This window comes from Lepisosteus platostomus, chromosome 7, assembly GCF_059453375.1.
Source record: "Lepisosteus platostomus isolate fLepPlt1 chromosome 7, fLepPlt1.hap1, whole genome shotgun sequence".
Taxonomy (NCBI): Eukaryota; Metazoa; Chordata; class Actinopteri; order Semionotiformes; family Lepisosteidae; genus Lepisosteus; species Lepisosteus platostomus.
In genome coordinates, this window is record NC_142617.1 from 9,397,760 (window position 1) to 9,421,345 (window position 23,586).

Genomic DNA, 23,586 nt, shown 5'->3' on the forward strand with positions numbered 1-23,586 from the left:
CCACAGAGTGAGTCGTCAGCTCTTCTTGTTGATTGCAGCTGGATGAACTGAAAGGTACGGACCTCCTTACAAATATTCTTATACCAGTATTGTCTTAGAGTAACCCAAATAATAAAATATATTCAGAGGTTTATATTTCACTGTTTTATAAATGTATTTTACTTCTTAATGGTTTAATTAAATGTTAAAATCGTTTTTTTTTCATGCTGGGTACATGGTCTTTCTATAGAGAATGATTTGGTATATTGCACTTTTTACAAAGGTGATAAAATAAAATTTGTAGGTCTTTTGTTTCAGTCTAAAATAATGCACTAATAGTGACTAACAGTTGTTGGTAGCATTTCCAGAGAAGCATAAAATGTGTGATTAAAAAATAAAACCCATTTTCTGTTTCTTTTAACAGGGAAACTTCCTATGGAGCTGACAAATATTTCATTAGTGAACAACTTCGTGCACCAACAAGAAATCAGGATAGAAATTAACTGGGTGGTTGGAATAAAAGGGACTCTAGCTGTGTCAGCATGTTTTTTCTTCATCTATGTGAACGGCGTCATGCTGTTCACCCTGAGGAGCAAAAGCACCTTCAGAGAGTCTTCCCGCTACATCCTGTTTGCCCACATGCTCTTCAACGACTCCATCCAGCTGCTGACCAATGTCCTGTTGTACATCTTCGCAACAGCGTATCTGTACCTAGTTACGGCCGTGTGTACCACTATTTTGTTCATGTCCAGTACCACTCTTAAAAACTCCCCACTGAACCTTGCTCTCATGTCTCTTGAGCGCTACATAGCCATCTGCTTCCCTCTGAGACACAGTGAAATAGCGACTCCTAAACGGACTTACATTGCCATAGGGATAATTTGGATTCTTGGCTCTATAAACCCCATAATAGACGTATTGGTTCTGCTAAAAACTGAGCCCACACTTTTCCTAATTCCTATGTTTTGCACACGTGAAAAGCTGTTCATGTCTAAATGGCAGGCAGACATGTATCAAGGATTCAACGCTTTCTATTTTGTAGCAGTGGGAGTCATTCTCCTTTACACATATGTGGCAATAATGTTGGAGGCCAGGTCAGTCTCCTCTGACAGAGCTTCAGCAACAAAGGCCAGGAATACAGTGCTGCTGCACGCAGTTCAGCTGGGTCTGTGCCTCACGTCCTTCCTGTATGGTGTGATAGAGGCCTTGTTAGCAAGGATGACTGTGTCTGTCTTCATTCACCTGCGGTACCTCACCTTTGTGGTTCTTCTCATCCTTCCCAGATGTTTAAGTCCACTTATATACGGTCTGAGAGACGAGAGCTTTCGTCCACTTTTTAAACATTATTTTATGTGTGGTTCTAAGAAAGTAAAACCTGTTTTGGTTAAATTTTAAAATAAAATTCCAAATGTTAGGCCTTTAGTTTAATTTTAATTTAAATGGAACAAAAAGTAAACAATAATAATCCAAAACATTTGGATTTATCTTGAACTTAATCTAACTGAGTTTCACATTTTCTGATTGGTGTGTTCTGCCTTTAAATAGAAAAAGGTTAGTGCAGGTTAAGTTTCTCATCATTATATTGGTAGAAAATGCAGAACTAAATTGGTAGAAATAATGCAATTAAAACAGTTTTTAGTCAGTTTGTAAAAAATGTTCATGTGAAGAAAAAAACACATTTTAAAAACTGAAATAATATTTGCTGTTATTTTTGTTTCAAATTAATACCTGGTGGTTTTTACAAACATGTATTAATTATACATGCAACCTGAGAAAACAGACATCCATCCATTTTCTAATGAAGCAGAAGCCTTTTATGGCAAGCAACGGGCACAAGGCAGGATACCCCCCTGGAAAGAAAGTTTAAGTTTTTACCAAGAAAGCTGTAAAGAACATGAAGTTTTGAAAAACTTTCTTACTTTTTTTATTTGTTTTTAATACAAATGCACTGTTGCCAAAACTGTTCTTAAATTTCTAAATGTAGAAAATTCAAATAGAAACTTAAAATTTCACAGATGCTGAAGGTGAGATCATCATGCTTCCTGGATCTTACAACGTATACTGTATATATATTTATAACCTTCAGATAAGCCTTCCTTTAAACAATGGCTAGATAAGACCATTAGATCAACTGTGTGTCAACTATCTACTAGCAACCAACAATCCAGATGGGTCTAACAGCCTCCTTTCATTTCTAACCTTTCCTCTGTTCTTCTAGTCAAAACAATGCTAAACCAACACCAAATTTGTAGAATTATTAAATATATACCATTGCTTGTAAAAAGCCAAATTATTTAAGCACAAAAATCAAATACAAATTTAAATGTTTTAAATTCAGCATTCATTATGGTCTCTCTCTATAAAAAAAGGTTAAAGCATTTTAATAGGGTTGTTTAACCCAATAACAGGGAATAATAATAGTAAAGCAAAAAACTAAAGTTAGTGGTAAAAACAAAACAACATTTTTTCCATCAACAGTGTGCTTGTTCATGTTACTGTTGTTAATGAGTATTACTTTAATACTAATACATGTGCTGATCTGAGTTGCTCATGGGGCACCGTGATGTGATACCAATTCAAACTGAATCCATAATTCTGAGACAGCTGTGAACCATTCTTGGAGTACAAATCCTTTCCTTGGTCTTTTTACCCACAGTTCCAAAAGAGATCTATTCCTTACTTCCCATAACTAACATCTCTTTGCTGTTGTTTCCATCAGTACTAATTATCAAAATGATGGATTGTGACTATAGCATGAAATTAATTTACCCCATGAGGAAAAACAGCATCATACAGACTAAAGAATATGTTTCCTAAGAGGATGAATTTCCTGCAGCTCTTTTAGGGCACTATCATATAAAAGTTGAACAAACTTGAAACTCTGTTATTATATTCTTCACTGGGCACACGAAGGTAAGATGGCTGGCGATAACAAACAAAAAGCTGAAGATTTAGCATTGGTGTAGATTTAGTAATATGCATCTAAATGCAAACCATTTTAAATTGCTAAAATGCAGCAAGATGCATGTAATCAATCTACTCACAACAGGAAACTTAAGAAAAGACTTGTTTAATTCTAAAAATGTATTATTTCCTTTATTCACAATCGTTTGCATTATTCACAATTGCATCTACACCAATTCAATAATCCATCTTGAAAAAGATAATTAAAGTCTACTTAAAGCAAAGCTTACCTAAACTACTAATATAAATCATCATAGAAACTCTTAAGGGACACCAACATATGTATTTTATTGTACACTATAATCATTTCTCATTCTTTGTTTTATTCAGATTCAATGTTTCATTCAATACAGTTCATAAGACTAAATTGAACAGACTTTCTTTCAAATGAGAAAATTATTTTAGTTGTTTTAGTCAAGCTTGTGAGATCCGGAAAAAAACAAATGGAACAAAGGGCATGGTGCAAAGCTGCTATGCAATTGAATTTGGAAGTATCCTGTAAGTATCAGTAAATATGAATCACATTAAAAGGCACCAAGCAAGTGATAATTGTTAGGAAATTAATGAATATTTATATCTGAAAATGATTCAATCTTAGGAAATACATTAAATCAACAAGAAACATAAATATCATTCCTAATTCTGTGCATATTTATAAAGGCCTTCTCTATAGCATACAAGAGACTGTCTTCTAACAATTAAAATAGAGGCGAGAGTGGGACTGTGACACGTCAATTCTTTACAAAAATAATGTTTTCAATTTCTGTCATCTGGATAATGACTATAATGCTTATTTTGTAGGTTCTCTGGGCCACATAAAACACAAGAAAGTCAGGGTTGGCCCTGTGTGTTACATGTGTGCCTAAGCCATGCAGAATTCACCTGCTCTCCCAAGCAATGTGACCTCTCCTGCCAGCAGTCTGTCAGTTGTGATAAAGATCTGTGTGGTCACCCCCCTTTTCTGCACCTTTTTGTACTTCATAATTCTGATGCTCTTCACGTTCGCCTCGCACAGACAGTTCTGGGAGAATTCCCGCTACGTGTTGTTTGCCTACATGCTGATCAACGACACCGCCCAGCTCCTGTTCTCCGTGCTGCTCTTTCTCTTCGTCATGACCAACGTGCGCTTCGCTGTCGTGTTCTGCACACCCCTGCTGTTCATCTCCACCGCCACTTTCCAGAACACGCCTCTCATCCTGGCCACCATGTCTCTGGAGCGCTATGTGGCCATCTGTTACCCCCTGCGGCACCCGGAGATCTGCCGAGTGGACAGGACCTGGATCGTGATGGGAGCTGTTTGGCTGATCAGCTGCATCCTTCCTGCCGTCGATTTTGCTCTAGCTGGGTCTTATTCGGACATAGACGTGTACTCGACCCCTGTACTCTGCAAGTCACAGGTCCTTAACTCTTCCCCCACTCAAACGCTGTTCAAAGTCACTATGAACGCCTTGTTCTTTGCTCTAGTCGCTGTCGTCATCCTGTACACCTACATCCGCATCTTGCTGAAGGCCAGGAAAATGCACTCCGACAGAGCCTCTGTGAAGAAAGCCCTGCACACTGTGATACTGCACGGAATCCAGCTGCTCCTCTGCATGATGTCCTTCACGCATCCCATCACTGAGAGCCTGATAGTGCTTCACGTGGGCTGGCTGAAGGAACACATCTCCTTCTTCAACTACTTCTGTTTCATTCTCCTGCCCCGCTTCCTCAGCCCACTGATATATGGCGTCCGAGACGAGAAACTCCGAACTCGCATGAAGAGAGCCATGCTGTGCTGTTCCAATAAAAATGTCCCATAATGCCTCAGGTAACCGCTTAGTAAAACGAGACAGGATTTTCTGTCAAAGATCACCAGGGAAACCAAGTGTTTCTAAAGAAAATGAGGTACGTCAAGATATTTTTATGTTATAATCTGATTAGTTTGTTATTCCACTAATGGAAAGCCAGATTTTTCTGATGCCATGATGTTGTGGTAAATCAATAAATAAAAAATACATAAGGAAAGCTTGTACATCTTATTTTTTTATGCCAACACAAGGTATGAACAGGAATTAATGCTTGGTTGATTGCAATAATGTTTTTTTTTTGTTGTTGTTGCTGCATAGCCTCTATGCTAGCGAGGAACGTAGAGGAAGAGTTTTATATTCAAAAGCTGAGGGTGGAAAAATTATTTGGAGATTTTAAAATATCAATTTGGGCAGGTAAAACGAAATTTTCTTTCTTAACAGCAAGTGTGGGTTTTTTTCGTTGCTAACAGATTCTAAAATATCACATCTAGAATAAAAAAAATGAAAAGAAAACATGTCCTTTGTCTTTAATTTTTGCTTTTGTTGCTAAACTCAGGTTTTGGCGCTCTTTAGGCTCGACAGCTTTCAATGAAAGGCTTCGCCTTATGCTTCAATTTAAATTTTTCCAACCAGTGCTTCATGATTTTGGTGCAGAAAAGTGTAATTTTTCACCCTTGTCATTTATATAGCAATACTGCCCCCTAGGCTTACCTGTAGGTCAACTGCCTAACCAGCTTCCCAGAAAATATTGCAAAATTCCAGCCGAGAGAACTCACTTTCAAAGGAGCAAAATGCCGCAAATATGCCTTGAATGTATGATAGTACATTAATGAATACTTAATTTATGTGTCATGAGAATGACAGCTAGCTTTTCAATTATACTCTTGAGCCTTTTCTGTATTCCAGTCTTCAACAAATGAATAAAATTCCCTTTGAATCTGAGTAGATAAAAAACTAATGCAACCCATAACACATCTGTCCCTAATTGTGCTTTTTGTGCCTGTGGGTAATACTATTAAAATGGTGTTTTATCTACTATATCTACTATAATATACTGTAAACATATTTCATTGAAATAAGTCCTTTTTGCAAATTGACTTAATTTTACCTGAAAGGAATCTCATCTAATTATTATTATTGCAATCATTTATTTTTGTTTCATTAGTCTGTTCCTGTCTTTCAAAAATGAATATATATTCTAGGGTTAGAGTTTATATATACAGTACATGCTCCCAGGCTGCTAGTAATCTATGTCGAAATCAAAAGCTTGCTCTTAAATTGTAATTGTCCCCCTCCAGTGCATTTCTCATGAATAAATAAATCCAAAAGTATCTATAGCTGACATTTTAACATTTTTACTAGAAAACCTGAGAGGAATGCTTTTTGCTCTCTTTTTTAGATTTTGCACACAATTTCATGTGAAGAAACATGTAGAAACATATTCCTTTCAGAGGATCCACGCTGTAGGTTTTACTTTCAAAGATGATTCATTTGGCTTAAGGGGTTACAGAAACACATGTTAAAGATGTTGTAATCATTCAAGAAAGAAAAAGGATGATGGCTCGGGGAATCAAACACTACTCTAATGAAGAGTTGCATAACAACAGCTCTTGGTTACAAAATATACATGAAGGTTCTGCAATTAGTGAAAACAGTGTGAGAAAACAGCGTCTTAATTAACTCCCAATCAGACTCTGTGCAGTTTATCCCAGACCATTAAGGAAAACAATTGAATGTAGTGTTACATGAGCTAAACAATGACTCAGCATTTGAAAGCAGGTTATTTTTCTCACTGCTCGACTTAGGGGAAAGTGCCTGTGTTTGTATCTATGCTCCACACAGACCCTGTAATTCTATTATATATTTTTTTAATTTGCATTATTCATCTCCCTGGGCTCATATCAAGGGAAGGGTGTTTTCAATTCGGCTAAGGAACAATTCTACTCAGTGTCTGCTTAAAAATGTGAAACAACCTTGGTTTTGCTTTGTTTTTTTTTTAAAGGGTTTATAGACAGTGGAAGACAGGGAGAGCAGGACTGTCAGACACATCGAATTCTGCTTTGGTGGTTTAGTTTAGCCAATGGAGATGTGTGCAGAATAGGCATAACAATTTAAGTCAACACACATTAATTTTGTGTCGGTATGACATTTTCAAGACTTTATTAGTATGCATTTACTGTAGCTCACAGCCAGAACAGGTGTTTCAGTTTCCACTTACACAAACTGATCAAGTGTGCAAACAATTGAATATTACATTTCAAAAGTGTGAGAGTGTGGGGAGGTTCTAAGATACAGATTAAGAACCTCAGATAGATAGATATATATATATACAGTATATATCTCAGATACAGATACTTTTGGATCTAATTATTCATGAGAAATGCACTTGAGGGGAATGATTACAAATGTAGAGCAAGCTTTTGATTTAGATTTCGATTACTAGCAGCCTGGCGGCATATATATGTAAATTTTAATGCTGTTGTCTGATGTTTCAAGTCTGTCAATACAAAAAACCCATCACAGGGAAAACAATCGTATTCTGTTTAGCAGCACTAGTGCAGGATGACTGCGATTCTATTGGAAGAAATGTTTCAAGTAAAGTTGAAACAGTTAAGCACTTCAAAAGCATTGAATTATTGTTTTTGTGACAACCTACATTTTGTTTTCTGAGGTATAACACTCCAACATATTAGAAACTAAAACAACCACTTGGTTTTGATTATGCTTTTTGTGGATGTGGTAAAGTAACAATGGAAAAACGTACCCTGTACTTTTTCCAAGAAAAGTGACAAGGGACACCTGAAGTAGGCTCCACAGCCAAAACCCTGTGTCTCCTTTCTTTTCCTTTCAGCATGAAATAAAACTTTACCTGTTCCAATTCGAGCATTTTGGTTTTGGTTCCAACTTAAGGAGTCATTTTATCCATCTGCCTATTCTCCCAGTTAGATCCTGTATATATGTTTTATTTAATGGCCGACTTATGCAGCCGGTTACTCAAAACGTTCACTTCATAAAAGGTGCAGTTACCTACAGTATAAAACCCCTCGTAGTGTAGTAAGGCGTTTTACAATTAGGCAGTTAATTAAATTTAACACACACACAAAAACAAAACAAAAGACGCTTGACTTTCCAGGAGCCGAGTTTGAGACCATTGATTTAAAACGGTTGATTCTCTCTGAAATTTCTCTATATGCTAATTCTACTATTTCCTCCTGGACGTAAGTACGTATTGCTGTAAAACTCAATTAAAACCAATTCACACCGTTGAAAAAACACTTTAAAAAATGTAAATCCTTTCACTAACCCCATCTGGAGGTGAAGGAGTTAAATGAAATGGAACGCTCTGCTTCCCAGGTGACCTTTGTATGCTGCTTTCCCCAAGATGCATTTAAACCCTCTTGTTATTATCATTTAATTTATTGTCTGTAATTGATTGTGAAAGTCTCTGCAAATCGGAATGCAATCCTCGGCAGATTACGCGTGTAACTGCTGTTTTGCTGTTCGCGTGGAGACGATTAGTGATGGTGATGTTTCAGTTTTGTATTTTTACAATTACACCTCTTAAACGCGTGCTTTGTACTACGTGTACTGTATATCCCTACCTCTATTTTACCTTTTTAATTATAGAGCAGTGGAATCCTTGATAAATTAAAAATAAAATTAATTAATTAAATAATCTAGTGCTCGTTATAAGGATTTTTCGAGTAAGAGTGTTGTGATTGGTTTTTGATGCATCAATATGTATAATATGTATGGTTTCCCAAGAGTCCTAACAATAAATAAAAATTAATTTTGATTAAAACAATAAACACTATTTCGGGGGTATTGTATTGGTATATTCGGCGGATTCCTAGAATTTAACATTTTTAAAGTGTGCTAATTGATATAGTTTGTAAAATAAAAACGTTTCAAATGGAGAAAACTAATAACACTTTTGTGATATGAAAACTAGTGCATATACATTTATTTTAACATTTTCGGTCCCTGTCCCAGAAAATGTCATAAACTGTAATTTAAATAAATATACATTTATTTGTTTTGTTCTGACCACATAAATTCGTCTCCTGCAAGTGTGGGCTGAACGCACTCAGACCTCCTGTGTTCACTTAGTACCTCATCTGCGTGGTCTCACATTTCTGCAGAGAACTGCGCTGGCCACAAGGAGATTTGGGAGTTGCAGTTAAAACGTCTGAAAGTAATTGTTAAAGGTTTCGAGAAACGCTTTAAATTGTGCTGAACTACTGGCTTTTAGCAAGGAAAATGCGATGGTTTTTTTTATATCCGTTTTCGTCGTTTATGCTGAACGTATTCAATGCGACTCTTTTTTTTTAAATTAAAATGACTTATCGAATATTATCCAGACACCGTGGAATATCTATCTTCCTGAAAAATCTCCAAATTCTGGTTTTCATCAACTTCATTGTGGTGCCGCATTCTCTCGGTGAAATTTACACTTCTGTGGTTAATGTGCAGAAAGCCATTTCTGTAGAGAAAGAGCTCCTAAGCCATTTAAGGACCTATATTGAGGATGAAACCCTCAGGCTGAATGACATCAAAAGGTGGGTCCAACTCTGTTTCTTGGCTAAATTCAAAATGATTTGTGTGTTAAGAGTGGCTAAGGCTATTTACCGTTTACGTTTTGCTTATCACTTTGCATTCATATTGCAGAGCTGTTAATCACAGCTGACAACAATTTACCGTCATGTTATCATATGGAAGTCACGCATTCTGGCAATATTTGGTCATATAATGTTTACTATTGAATATCACGTTTTAGATTCTAGAGGCGGGTTTTGTGTGTGTGTGTGTTTCGATAAGGCACTGCTAGCCTTTTCCTTTTCTCGTGTGTATTGGAAAAGCATACTAGCCCGTTAGCCCTAAACGGGTGTAATCTAAAACTTGTGCACGCCGCTTTCGTGAGATGCAGCGAGTCCGTCATGGCACGCAACTGTCATCACATAAGGTGTAGGATATGCTCAAATGCTATGGTGTGTGTGTGCGCATCGTAGTTTTTTTTCCCCCAAATGCGGAATTACATGGAGTGTGGTGTTTGGACTTGGAGAGAACCCATGTTATACTGAGTAAAAGGAAACGGTTTTTGAATATGACTGAAGAGGAGAAAGCTCTCATCCCAAAAAAGTACTCTTTAGCCGTGTTACCTACAGTACCTCTCATTTATTTATGTGTGTTCTTGTATTTGTGCTGGTTTCCCCTGTCTTGCTATTGGGATTGGGGTATCTTATTTACTAACCAATGGACATGAGGCAGAGCCAGGCTAACAGCATGTGTCATCAGCCTGTACTCTTTTCTCCTTCTCTGAAAGAGTGTGTCCTGTGGGGAGCAGCAGGGAGCTTGATCACTGTTGTTCCCTTCACAAAGGAACATTTTACTATGGCTTCTCGCACGGCTCAGCAGCCAAAACTGAATCCTAAAAAAAAATGGGTATTCTTTTCCCTGGTCATCGCAATTCCTGCTGTGTATTCAGCCCTCCTCAGACCCAGACCCATTGATTATTCTCAGACCCATTGATTATTCAATGTATACTTTCATTAGCCAGCTCTCTGTGTGCTGGCTTCTTTTCTTTTTCAATGAATTTTACTAGTTGTGTCTGACACTTTGTCGCCCATACGTCATTATCTGTTAATTGGACTAAGGCCTAACCCAGCCAGGAATATCGCATTTCAAAGCATCATTTGAAGGCAGAATTCAGGGGCTACTTATTAAATGGGAATCAGCTGTCAGGTGCCGGGTTTTGCCTTTGTAGCTGGCGAGTTCAGTTTTTTTCTGAACCTGAGTTCATTCTGCTTTCAGTTTTTCCTGCCATTCTAGGTAGGCAAGGCAAACCTGCAGGTAGTTTTTAGCTAATAACCAGCTAGTATAACAAGTTAGTAGTATCTGTATACAGACACAGACCTTAATTCATTAATTAAGGTCATTCATTTTTTGGAATAAATAACTTATACAGTATATAAAATAAATTGGAACTCCGTTGTTCTCAGGCTTTCATATGTGGTGCTATAGATAAAGTCCCTTACACATCAATCCTGTCTTTCCTTTCAGATTCTATGCGAAGGTGGCAGACCTGCACAGTCATGTGTATCACAGTCCAGTGGCAGCAATGGCTAATCCTCTGGTGGCATACACGTTGATTAAGCGCCTGCAGTCTGAGTGGCTCAATGTGGTCCACAGCAATGAAGCCCACGAGAACTCCCAAGGTGACAATTTCACGGCCGGTTTGCTTAACAGCTGAAGATCCCCGAGACGCCCTTCCCCCTTCCAGGAAGTAGCTGAACACTTTCAGCCTCTGAGTTCTGAGGGCAAAATAGTTCAATGTTTTAGTTTTTGAGTAGCGTGCTCTCCAAATTGCCGCGGTCCTTTCACCAGTTGACGTCTAATCAAGGCACGACTGGCTTATAAAGCAATTTTTTTTAAAATTGTTTTGGTCGCAATGCTGAATTGTGGGGCGGAGAATGACCCAGTTTCCTTGTCGTTGTTTAGCCTTCAAGTCGGGCTTTGAGAAAGAGGAGGGCCGCCTGCCCAACTTCGAAGATCTGGAAGGGGCTGCTAAGGGGCTGATGAGGCTCCAGGATGTGTACTCTCTCCGTGTGGAGGGGCTAGCGAATGGACTGTTCCAGAGGGTCACTGCAGGTCAGACAATGGACATTTACAGACCCGCTGTCTCCGTCCCCCTCTCGGGAGATGACTGCTTCCAAGTTGGAAAGGTGGGAAAACGCAAACAATCAAGGTTCTTCTGAGATAACCTTGATTGAATGGGGATTCTCACTGATCTGTGCATAATTGTAGCGGTTCATGAATTATTCAATAAAGCCAAATAAGAGTCAGAAATAATGACAATTCAGGCAAGGAAAGGTTGTTTAAAGTTCTGTAAGCCGAAACTGTTGCAGACAGTTCAAATAGGGTTTTTTTGACTGTTGGGACTGAGTGAAGAAACAAGTTCAATAATAGCCTAAACAAGAAAGCAGATCAATTAAGTCGTCAATTATCAATGGGTATGTAGGGCTCAGCTTGAACAACAGCCACAGTGACAGTGTTGCTCTAGGACAAAGGTTGGATTCCACTACCCCATATGTTGTCAATAAGACAGGAGGATCAACAAAATGCCGACTTGTGGGGTATGAATAATTTTGCACATTGTTTACTTAGAACAGATTTGGTTTTGCAATACCCTGTACCTGTTGCAAGTGTACATTCGGTATAAGTAATTGTTTTGGTAAAACCAAGTTTTGCATCAAATATCATGTCCATCAAGGGTAGCAGTATACAGTATATGAATTGTATGAAAAACTTGAGCCAGCTGTAATTCTCTTTTTCTTCAGACGCCCATGATGTCAAAGTGTTTTGGCAGACAAGTGCCCTGATTTCACAGCTAAAAACTGCGGCCTGACTTCCCACTCTTAAAATTCCACAGTGTAGAGAATAATTACAGCATTAGATTGTTTGGTCTTTAACAGTTCATAGAGACAGAAATCCGCGCATTCCCTGAGCACTGCAACAGGTCACTGGTGACTTCTGTGTGTCATCAGCTGCCTTCGAAGGACTCTTCACATTTTTTCCTTTAAATTTGCGTCTGCTAGGAAAGAGTATTCCACTGTTTTGGATTTTGTTCCTTAAAAACATAGAATGAGGATCTCCCTGTTTTTCTTTTTCTACTGGTCTCTGGCTATATGAACCAGTCTGTACAGTAAATAGAAAAAGTACCTGCCAGGGGTTTACATGTTCAGATCCATAAGCTACTGGCAACCAAATGACAATTGTTCTGATGGTCCTTGAGAAATGGAGGAATTAGTTTGGATTAGCTGTAAGTGTGCTGATGCAGGTAGCAGCTGGACATGTTGCCTGTCGGGGTGTGTTTCAGGTGGCCTACGAGATGGAGGACTTCTATCACTCAGTGCAGTGGCTGGAAGAGGCAGCTCGCCTGTTTCGCAGGGCTCAGGGTGAGTGGATCACTGAAGATGAAGGAAACCTGGAGGACACCCTGGACCACCTGGCCTACTCTCACTTCAAGGTAACCACATTCTCCCTGTTTCTAGCTCCCTTTCTCTGTCTCTCGTTGGTTTTCTTTCTCCTGCGTTAGGGGCCTGTCGACACAACCGCTAAACTGTAATCCAGCACTGCCTCTGCCTCTCAGCTACGGCTTACAGTAAGTAAAATTGCAGATGGGCGATTTATTTTGTCTACAGCTAGGCTAGAGTTTGAAACGGTGGATGGCAAAACATGCTTACCATACAACTCCAGACAGACGCACAAATGTTAGACTTAAGGCTCATCCTGCTTGGTTTTGTATGTAGGAGATTGTACGTGCTCTGTTTTGCTGTTTTCTACATAGCTCTGCATCTGTTTAGAACTGCTTAATGCATTTTGTAAAACCTTTCAGGAAATGGGGTGGGAGAACACCTCCAGAACACCTGGAATGTTAATCAGACCATCCAGGGGGCATTTAAAAAGGTACAGTGCAGGGTAATTCAGAGCAGTGCCCACTCACGGAGGTAGATAGGATTCTGTTCAGGAGAACTAGCTTTCTTTTCAACAGGCATTGAGCTCTTTTTTTAATGCTGTGTTTCAGACGGGAAACATATCCTACGCTTGGGTTCTCTCCCAGGAGCTCCTGCGTTATGGTATGTTTTTATCCACACTAACCGTACAGACTTACAGTATCTTCAAACAATACAGAGCACCAGCATAAGAGTCTGTGTCAAGCAGCTGCTTTTCATATTCTGCAGGATGAGATCCTATGGCATTTCCTTAATATACTGTATAAATGCTGTGCACATCGAATCATCTGTGCATTAATGTGGTTTTAGGTTCAGGTCTGCTTCAACAGAAGCGGAATATTAGGACAGGTTAATGCTTGTTGCTTGTTTCTCATGTTTGACATTTCTAAAACATTTTATGGCTGTTCTAAAAAATATTTTACAGTCTAACATTGTATTTAGAAAAAAGCTAATCGTATCGATATTGGGTCAAAAACTTTCATTTATTACAAGCTTTTCTTATGATTTTTTTCCAGTTGTTCTGTTGGTTTTGCAGCAAGCTTGGCTCAATTCTAATGGCTTTTCTATTTAGCTCCCACATTACTGCTGGAACATCCCATCCCCTTAAGATCACTGTTTTAGGCAACAAGCTGAAACAGTCAGGGTTACGCCATGCTCAGAGATTCTTTTGTATTTGTTTTTAAAGATCCTTCCAATAAAAGGGTTTCCCGGAACATTGAAAAATATGAAAAACTTCTTGCTGCATCTCCACCCATAGAATCCCACCATACTGTCCTGCAGAGACCAAACTCCACTCACTTGCACACAAGACACGTGTATGAAAGGCTGTGCCAGACTCTGGGGTCCCAGGTAATAACATATATCTTCTTTTGAGTCAGTGTTTGAGTGAGGAAATTGTTCCTATAAAGAATTTAAAAGCACTACAGAAACAAAAGTCATCTGATCAATGCTGTTGCCATTATGCTCCATTGTTTTTATTAAATGATTTTTTTATGTTCATCTTCAGAAAAATCTGTATACTCATGTGTTTATGGGTGGGGAGTGTTAAAGGGTTCATATGAACCCTATGAGCATGAAACGCCTTGTTACTTTTTAAGACGGAATGTATCTGTCATCATGGAGTTAAAATATAGTTGAAAGCGTCTTTGTGTTCTCTATTATAGACACACATCTAATTCCAAAAAAAGCTTTGCAATATTCTTGAATTCAATTTTTTCTTGTAATGTTATATTGACCTCCGTTTACAGGCCATTTTAACATTTTAAATCTTTCTGCAAAAAAAAAAGAAATGTTGAAAAGAGGATTCACGCAAAGTAGAAAAGGTTATTAATTAAACTTGATTTCCTATTCAAATTAACGTGTCCGTTATGTTTTAGAAATTGAAAGCTTTAATTTAATGAAATACCGTCACATCTTTTAGTCTTTGAAATGGGAGTTGAAACTGCTGCTGAAACCAGAAAACCTAATGCTCAAAAGAACAAAATTGACAAAAACACAAAAAAACAATGGTCTTTTTTTATTCCAGCTTTGTAATAAGCTTCATATGCTGTTTCTGTTTCCAGCCAAAACATTATGAAAACCCCGGGCTGTTCTGCGATTACTTTACTAACGGCAACCCAGGTCTGATTCTCGAGCCAATGAAACGAGAGGTCGTCAGCCTGGAACCATATGTGGTTCTATACCACAGCTTCGTCAGTGATGCGGAGGCTGAAAGTGTGAAGAGCTCTGCAGAACCAGGAGTAAGTTTGTACCCTTCGCATTGGTAATGCTCCTGTTTGCTCATGCCATAAGAATGCCATGCATCTGGAATACACTATGCTTTCTCCATCCCTGTGCATCGCTTTTAAAAATAGCACAGTTGTACCAATTTTCTCAGGCCACACAAGTGTCCACAAAAAGGCAAATATATTCTAAAGTGTTAAAAGTCCAGCACAGGTAATGGCAATGCTAAATATAATGCATGGTTTTTCTCTCCATAGATCCACAGTTTCAGAACTAGCATTAGTGAGTGTAGTTACAAGCCCACTTAAAAGCAAATATACAAAACAGCATATAGGCAACAGTAGAGCTGGTATATCCTCCTTGTAAAATTTCATTGACACACTTGAACATCAGAAGTTTATTACTCATCCGATAACACGCAAACAAAAAGTATCTTTGAGATTGGGTTTCTTGTTCAGGTGATGTGCAAATGTGACCGACCGTTTGCGTTTCGCAGACATTTCGGTTTATTTGGCTTGGCAGTCCTGTTAAGCTTCTGTTTATTTTAGGAAGTTTCCAATTTTGAAAGTTTGGAATCGGGTTTGTTTAGCGGAGCTTCAGGCTGGCGGCCAGGTGTACATTTTCTTGCTGCTTTATCAAGGAAGGTTTAGATTAAACTGGCAGCCGGACAGTCATACATTCAACTATAAACCATAGTCGATGTGGCAGTGAGTATATTAACTACTGGTCTGACTTGATGTTTTGTTTTATCTTCTGGTAGGTCACTCGGTTCAGCCTAGCATGAAGCTAATTTGAATAAATTTACACCTTTTTTGTGGCTCTTATAAATTAACTCCCAGTGCTGAATTTCAGTGGCCTTTAGAACTACCCAAGACAAAAACATAATACAAAATACAATTTTATAATTTTATGTTCAAAAACCCACATTTTGAGTAGCTTGAACTTTCTCAACTTTCAGACATGAGGTTAACTCTGTAAAATAAGTTACTTTCTATAAAAATGGGAGTCAATATTTCTGATCAAGGTTGGTCTTCATATCTCTTTCAACTACAGCTGTTTGCAATGAGCAAACAGATCCCTATGTTTGGAGGTTACTCTTGCTATTCGAGACTGCTTTTTTGGCCCTGTTCATATTTGGCATTGAGAGTGACAATTGAAAGACAGAGCAACAGACATCTGATACCTTCTGTGGCTCTGAAAATGTCTACAGCCATAATGGGCAAGTGGGATGTGATTCATACCTCAGATCACTGTACGTCCAAGTGATATTAATGTGGTCTTTTGTATCTGGGAAATTAGTGCTGCACAGGGATTAACAACTCCTAAGCGGAATGTTTGATGTGATTGCAGGCATTCTCTAGGGCATAACCAATGAATAACCAACACTCAATTTGTTTTCAATATTATCCTCTCTGTGAAAATTACAGTCCTCTTGGTTTTCTTCACATCCGTATGGATGGTGGAAACTATTCCCTCACTTTATCCTGTGGTGGGATAGGCAAGCCGGCTCTTGTGGTTTTGTGCAGAATTTTAGGAGATTCCATGAAAACAGTCCATCAGTATTAGCCAGCAGCTGCGGATGATTTACGTTTCTCCATTCCATCATTAATTGAAAACGTCTGTATTTATTTAATTGGGAATTCAAAAATATGATCATATTGGACAGAGTGCATTAAATCCAGACACGGAATATGTCTCATTTGCCCAAAATTTCGGCTTGTGTCACTTATTCCATTCTTTCCTAGCTCAGGGTCTATAACCTAGACATTTGAATGCTAGTAAGCAATAATGCAGAGCAAGTATTTGAGCATATCCATTCAAACACAATGCTCATGCTTTTTGGTTGAATTTAGTGGCAGTTTACTTAAACTAAATAAGCGATTTGCCTGAGTGTCCCTCCTTCAGCCTCTAGGCTCACTACACCTTCTACCCAAATATTTAGAATAAAACTTAAGAATGCATAATATATCTGAACATGTGTGATGTTTTGAAGACTTGGTGAAATTCTGGGATGGCAATCTTTTTGCCATTCCAAAGGTTTCCATGTGGCAGACAGCCCACAGATTGACCACCCTGAGCTTAGTGCTTTGTATAATCGTCCTGCTACTCTTTGTTTGGAGAAAACAGTGACGCACACGTTGCTGGAAGTGCAATAGTGTGAATCATAAGAACCAGCCACAAGAACTTATGGAGAACAAGACCAGTGGATTCTTGTACTTATTGAAGTTCCGTCTGAGGGAGCTAAATGACACATGTACCAACATTGAGTCTCTTTCTGTATCAGTTGAGAAGATCAGTGGTGGCCTCTGGAGAGACGCAGTCCGCAGCAGAATATCGCATTAGTAAGAGGTACAGTAAATAAAGCACGATACTACAATAAACGTAGAAGCAGTCCTGTATAATGAAAACAGAAACCAGCCAGTCATAACATTTTTTTTTCTTAATTGGGAACGGATAAACAGGGGTTAAGGCAAAGCTGTAAATCTTCTAATGCTGATATTTAGAAACAAGCATTCTTGGCACATAAACATCCATGTGTCTTTAAAACATGTTGTTATAGTTGACTTTTGTGTGGGGAGTTACCAACTAACAATGCAAGTCGTACTCTGTCTCTGAGCTAATTTTGGATCTTGAGATCAAGTAGTTTTCGTCTTTTAGAACAATATAAAGGCTGTAGAAGTTATCAAGAAGTTAAGGTATAAGATTTTCCCTTTCACAGATGTTCATCTTTCTCTTTTTTTTTTTTTAAAACAAAATTCACCCAAGAGGCTTCAAGGTCCATGATCCCACTCAAATTTAGTCATCATAGAAAGTAACTAAAGAAACTGTTAATTAAACAACAACAAAAAACCCACTGGAGTCCATAAAACTGAAAATGCGTTTCAAAAAAGTTCTCCACAGAAGCGACAACTGCCTCAAACTGCGTTTTATAAAAAGCTAGTGGTCTGTAAATCCCAGCTCTTTGAAGATGGATTCTGCAGTTCCTTCTAAGTATCATCTAAAAAGACAAAACGGGGCTCTCGGAGAATCTATGACGTGCAAAAATATTTAGAGTGAAAACCTCCCAGTAGTCCCAGCAGGTCTGGTCTCTCTTGCTCCTCTATACATGCTATAAAAAGCTGAAAACGGTCCATAAACATTTGCAAGGCTCTGTAATTTGGAAACTCGTTAAATGTTTATAGAAAATGTAATATACTGTGCTTTCCAGGGTACTGACACTCCTTGTTTTAAATGTTTCAACCTAATTCTGTTTATCTATTAAAATGTTGTGTCTGATTAGGAACGTGAATTAAAAGAACCATGTAGTCCATATCATTTGACGTCCTTTTCTATAGTTATTGTAACATCGTAAATTGGATAAAGATTTTTCATAAGTCTATTTTACAAATTTTTATTTTTAATATTGTGATTGTTCATATAAGATGCATTTTCATTTTGGTGTTACATGGTCATCACTGTAGATTTATTTTAAAAAATGTTTCTTCTCCATGCAGATGTGATTGATCATGCCCGTATAAAAGATGTTAGTGTTACGTCATCAGTGTGGACTTTCTGGACAATTAAATAAAAAAGACATGGCAGGAAGAAAAAAAAAAACATTGCAGACCACTGTTACGACACACTATAAAGGAGAATGACCAGAATGTCTTATGCAATTTCAGTGCCTGGCTAAACGACACAACACACCCTATTGTCAGGAGGCTTGACCAGCGAATTACTGCACTGACCGGATTAACCGTGCAGCCACCATATGCAGAGTATCTCCAGGTGGTGAATTATGGGATTGGTGGACATTATGAGCCTCACTTCGACCATGCCACTGTGAGTGTTTTCAAACATCTACTGTAGTTCCTCTGGCAATGCAGAACTCAAATTTGAAGGCTTATACCTTGTGCCTTGCCTTCAAATATCTACTTTGTTTTGCTCTTGTTCATGCCTAATTCTTGCCTTTTATAGCTGCTCTGATTTATTTTTTTCTTTTTGGAACCAGTCCGAGTCAAGCCCAGTCTACAAGCTCAAAACAGGAAATCGTTTGGCAACGTTTATGATCTATGTAAGTGTGATTTTTCTGTTTATGCACTTGTACTAATGTGCATAGTAAATACATACTAATGTATAAAGACCTATAACATTCCCTTTAGAAAAATGTGAATATAGAGTGATGAATCTGTAGTGTACAATGAACCCATTGTTGTCTTTGTCAGCTCAGCTCTGTGGAAGCAGGTGGATCCACGGCATTTATCTACGCTAACTTCAGTGTTCCAGTAGTGAAGGTAAAGACACATCTCTTATTTTTGCATGCTTTTAGCTTCTGTCAGTGTGCAGCAAGATCCATCTAATACCTTTGAGTTTTCTCAAAGATGACATAGACCTGCTTCAGTTTCTTTGATTTCAAAACAAAAGCCTTAGAGATAATTGTCCCAACTGGCTACAATGATTTTCTCAGTGTCCCGTGCGTGTGCTTCAATAAATTGAAAAAAGCCGTTTGTTGTCTACAAGTGTATTTAGACTTCTGTCTTTTATCTATGGCAATTGTAGAAGGTTTATTGAAGGCGCGTGAGTTGGTAGCTTGATGAATATCTCCTACACAATAGACTGTTTCCATAAACATGCTTGATAAACCTGGTTTTCCAATTTTATTACAATAAATAGTCAAGCATTTTTTCATCTCTCCTAGCAAGAAACAGTGTCTGTGTCTTACAGTTTACAGACATTGTCATCCCTCAGAGGTGTAAAATAAAGATCAGCACTTTAATGGCTGGCTGTCTTACAAACAGGGTGATGAAATGTTTTTTTACTGAAACATTGTCACTATACATGCATTTCTTTAGTGCAAGGAACACAAGATTTGGAAACACTGTTTTCTACATTCTCATTAAGACAGATACGGCTGCTTTACTTGTAACATCCTGTCATTTCAAGAAAGTTATATGACCACAAAAATGTTTATATATCCAAAATGGAAGATAAATCGTTTGGGCTGGAAAGTAGTTTTTCCAATGTAAGATAACCTGGTGCATATAGAAATGTCCTCATTACTGTGACATTGTAAATGATTAAACAGACCTGATATCCAAAGCATTATATGTTGGCGAGACGGTTTCTTTATATTGATAATATGAAATTACCGACTGCAAACCTGAAGTGTAAAACCGAGACGAGCTGCATGTTTTTTCTCTTACACAAACCAAAACTGACTCGGAAATAGACACTTGGTTTTTAAGGATAGTGCACCTTCTGAAGGTAGCTGCCCACCTGGCTGTACTCTGGCCCCGTGTGCTATCTGTTTATTTCGGGAAATGGGCAGGCTTTGTAATAGCAGAGAAGCTCTCCAGGGCTTTAACCTTGTGACCTCTGAGAAGCCACAGGGTGGAATGTGTAAACACCAGGGTCTGGAAGGTCCTGCTTCCTTTGCAAATGAATATTAATTGTATTGAATCTGTGTTTTTTTTTTTTACAAGGTCATGGTTTAATGAGAATAGCTTTTAACATGTTTTAGATTCTCTTGAGTTTATCTGCCATTTTATTTTGGGGTTGTAATGCTTTTCTTTTAGCTGCCTATATTTAAAATTGCCAGTTATTTTGTATTAACATGCCCATCCAATTCAGAGTGACTGATTTAGCCTCTTTAATTCTTGGCTCACAAAAGCAACAACTGCATGTACATGGGCACCATTGGACAGGGAGACAGACTTTTCCAACCTGCCTACCCACTAAGTCATTAAGTCATTAATCTCTTTACAAGCTACACACTCTGCTGTGATGCACAGGAGGCACAGTCTGCGATGGAGTTGCAGGGAGTGCTACTTGGAGTCGGGAATCTTAGCTGACTAATCCCAGTACTGCCTTTGGCAGTGCTGAGCTGATTGTACACCAGCATTGGGGAAATCCTAATCCTCCTACTTTTGTGGCAGAATGCAGCCGTTTTCTGGTGGAATCTGCACAGAAATGGCCAGGGCAATGGGGATACTCTCCACGCAGGCTGTCCTGTCTTGGTTGGAGATAAGTGGGGTAAGTCACTTTGAGCAGTCCTCTGTGTGAAATCTCTGTGAAGAGTATGCTTAATTTACGAATTCATGCAGAATTAACTCGGACGAAATGGGAAAAATAAGATTTCGGATGAAAACAATCCCATGTTTCCAAATATTTTTGGAATGAGTGTTGTATTTCTTTCCATGAGAAAAGTCTTACACCATCAAAAAAGAATTTAAGAATTCTGCCAGCTGATGTATGTGTACGTGGTTTTTCTCTTTTTGCCTACCCTCTTTTCACCCGTCTTGAGCCCAGTAGGCTCAGGGCCCAAGCTTAAATCTTGTCAGCCACTCCCACACATTGTTACTGGTAATGTACAATCGCACAAAACCAAGCATAACTCGATCTATTTAAGCTTGTAAGATTTTTTTTTTCCAGTTCAATAACTATCCACTTTAAAAACTGGCACCAGCTGTCTCCTCCCCATGGCAACATCATGAGTGCTTGGTGAAACATCTGGCTGATATTACAGCAAACCTGGGAGATTTAAGGCTCTGCACAGCTTCGAACACGGCTGACAGGCAGGCTTGCTGCACTGCCCTGTTATATAAAACGCAGGCAATGACAACTTAATAGCCATAATCTAGAGAAACTTTGCCAACAACAAAAAAAATCTTTCATAAAGCACCATTCTTGCGTTTTGAAGAAGGACTGATGACTACAGATTTGTTTATGGTGATTGCTGTGTTTTGGTGACTGGGTTCAGAAGGAGCCAAATTGAGATAAAGCAAAAAAAAAAGTTGACCTTTCTCCTTTAACCATTCTTGTTTTTACAACAAAGGCAGCCTTTTAGTATAACTTCCCTTAACCTTAAAGAAAACCAAAACACTTGGTTAGATGAAAAAGAATCTTTTATTTCCTAGTAAGCTGGCTATCTGCGTGCTTCTCGATCGAAGCTTTGTCTTGGTTGTCTTGTCTCCAGTGGTTGCTGCTCTTCTCTACTGGTTCTCACCTGCCTGCTCTCCTTCTCCTTCCAGTGGCCAACAAGTGGGTACACGAACACGGCCAGGAATTCCACAGGCCCTGCAGCTTCGACCCGGAGGAGTGAGGAGGGGCCCGTGAGGCAGTGGGACCGGTTGGAGTACAAGATCCAGCCTCAGAGCCGGAGCTGCCGGGGAGAGGAGGGGGAGGGACGGGGGGGGAGAGGCAGTTTCGAACAAGCCTGCCATACTGATTGGAGGGGCCCGCTGGAGGACGGGGCCGTCTGGATAGGGCTGGATGGGAATCTGGCCAGAAGCCAGCCAGGCAGGGAGGCAAGCGGGCAGGAAGGCAGCCGGCATGCCTCAGCACTCAAACTTCCCAGGAGGAATGGAGGAGGGATAGATGGGATGGTCTTTGCTTTCCTGTTCATTCCCTGGTGTGGGCGAGGACTCTGCTGTCAGCCCCCGGCTCTTCTGTTCCACGAGGCCGGCTGTCCCAAGCATTGCGCTGCACATTGACAGCAGCTTGTGGAGGGACAAATTTAAGCCTGATGTTTTTGTTGGGTTCTTTTATGATTTGTGAAGGAAGACAAAATTGCAGGGTTTTAAAAAATAAACATCTTTTGTTTACCTGCAAGAATTTCTAAACTGACTTTGGGTTTCTAGCAGCAGTTTCTATGCCTGAACAAAAACCAGATAATGCATTAGAATGCACATTTCTATTTATGGCTACATTAATGCTTTCATGTAGATTTACATCTTTACTAAAATTACAGTGTTAACTGTGATATGTTTAAAACAATGGTTGATCCCTTAAAAATATTTTGATATGTTACTGTGCATGTTCTAAGATTGCTGCCTGTCTTTTTCAGCTTTAAGCCTCAGCTATCCTTTTCATCAAAATACTTTTCTAACACTTGTCAGGGTTTATGTCATGCATGTGCCCCCTTAATAGGAAAAACATCTGCTCTGTCCTTTCCTTGACCTAAAACGGTTTTCTGTAGATGTCTGTCTGAAAGCACAGAATTATAACAGTTGGAAAAAAAACTTGCCAGACACTGCAGAAGCAACGCCTTAACCCATGTTGTAAATGGGTTATAAATCAAACCAGAGGCTAGTCTGTGCATACAACAGGGAGTGAAGCTAGTATGTTTTTCATTCATTCTTCAGTACTGGTGAGACTGGAGGCAACGTAACTGGACTCATTCTTATGAACTTCTCCAGGGCAACCACAACAAAAACCGAACAGGAGATACAAAGCTAATCCTTGTCTGTGGCTGTGTAAGCAATGATTTAAGTTTTCTGACATGGTGCCTCTGAGGCTGAACAATCATAGCACTCAGAAACAGCCTAGGCTACTGGTAGGAATGCTTGTCCTCCAGCCACATTCCAAAGTTTTAGTGCCTGACTATTCCATCAAAAATGAATTACAGCCTTACTTCATTTGACACGCCGATGAGAGGAGTGGACTAGATTAAGGCCTCGCAGACTGTTAAAACTGAAGGGGGGGTTTACACCTGTGGAATTCTCTGAAATACTAGTAGGGAGAGAAGCCAAGAAGAAAAGTCAGATGACAGTTTTAATGTTTTGATTTTTTTATTAACCCACTGACAAAAAAATAGCGAGGTGCACAGACAAAAGCATTTAGTCAGTATGACTCCTAGTCGA

General features: G+C 38.9%; 3 protein-coding genes across 3 annotated transcripts; all 3 read left to right on the forward strand.

Annotated features, from left to right (window-relative positions):
* Positions 1–2,268, forward strand: LOC148658108 (odorant receptor 131-2-like). The gene is made up of 2 exons (XM_088641905.1): positions 1–54; positions 404–2,268. Exon 2 carries the CDS (start codon positions 415–417, stop codon positions 1,372–1,374), a length of 960 nt encoding a protein of 319 aa, XP_088498031.1. The 5' UTR covers positions 1–54; positions 404–414; the 3' UTR covers positions 1,375–2,268.
* Positions 2,269–3,078: 810 nt separating this feature from the next.
* On the forward strand, positions 3,079–10,927 carry or95a1 (odorant receptor, family 95, subfamily A, member 1). Its single transcript, XM_088639104.1, has 2 exons — positions 3,079–4,827; positions 10,791–10,927. The coding sequence occupies exon 1, from the start codon at positions 3,813–3,815 to the stop codon at positions 4,740–4,742; it is 930 nt and encodes a 309-aa protein (XP_088495230.1). The 5' UTR covers positions 3,079–3,812; the 3' UTR covers positions 4,743–4,827; positions 10,791–10,927.
* p4ha3 (prolyl 4-hydroxylase, alpha polypeptide III) lies at positions 8,761–22,558 on the forward strand. Its single transcript, XM_088639098.1, has 13 exons — positions 8,761–9,289; positions 10,791–10,945; positions 11,229–11,452; positions 12,607–12,756; positions 13,315–13,366; positions 13,929–14,092; positions 14,806–14,982; positions 17,250–17,314; positions 18,628–18,787; positions 18,957–19,019; positions 19,171–19,239; positions 20,881–20,977; positions 21,976–22,558. Exons 1-13 carry the CDS (start codon positions 9,069–9,071, stop codon positions 22,044–22,046), a joined length of 1,668 nt encoding a protein of 555 aa, XP_088495224.1. The 5' UTR covers positions 8,761–9,068; the 3' UTR covers positions 22,047–22,558.
* Positions 22,559–23,586: the final 1,028 nt, after the last annotated feature.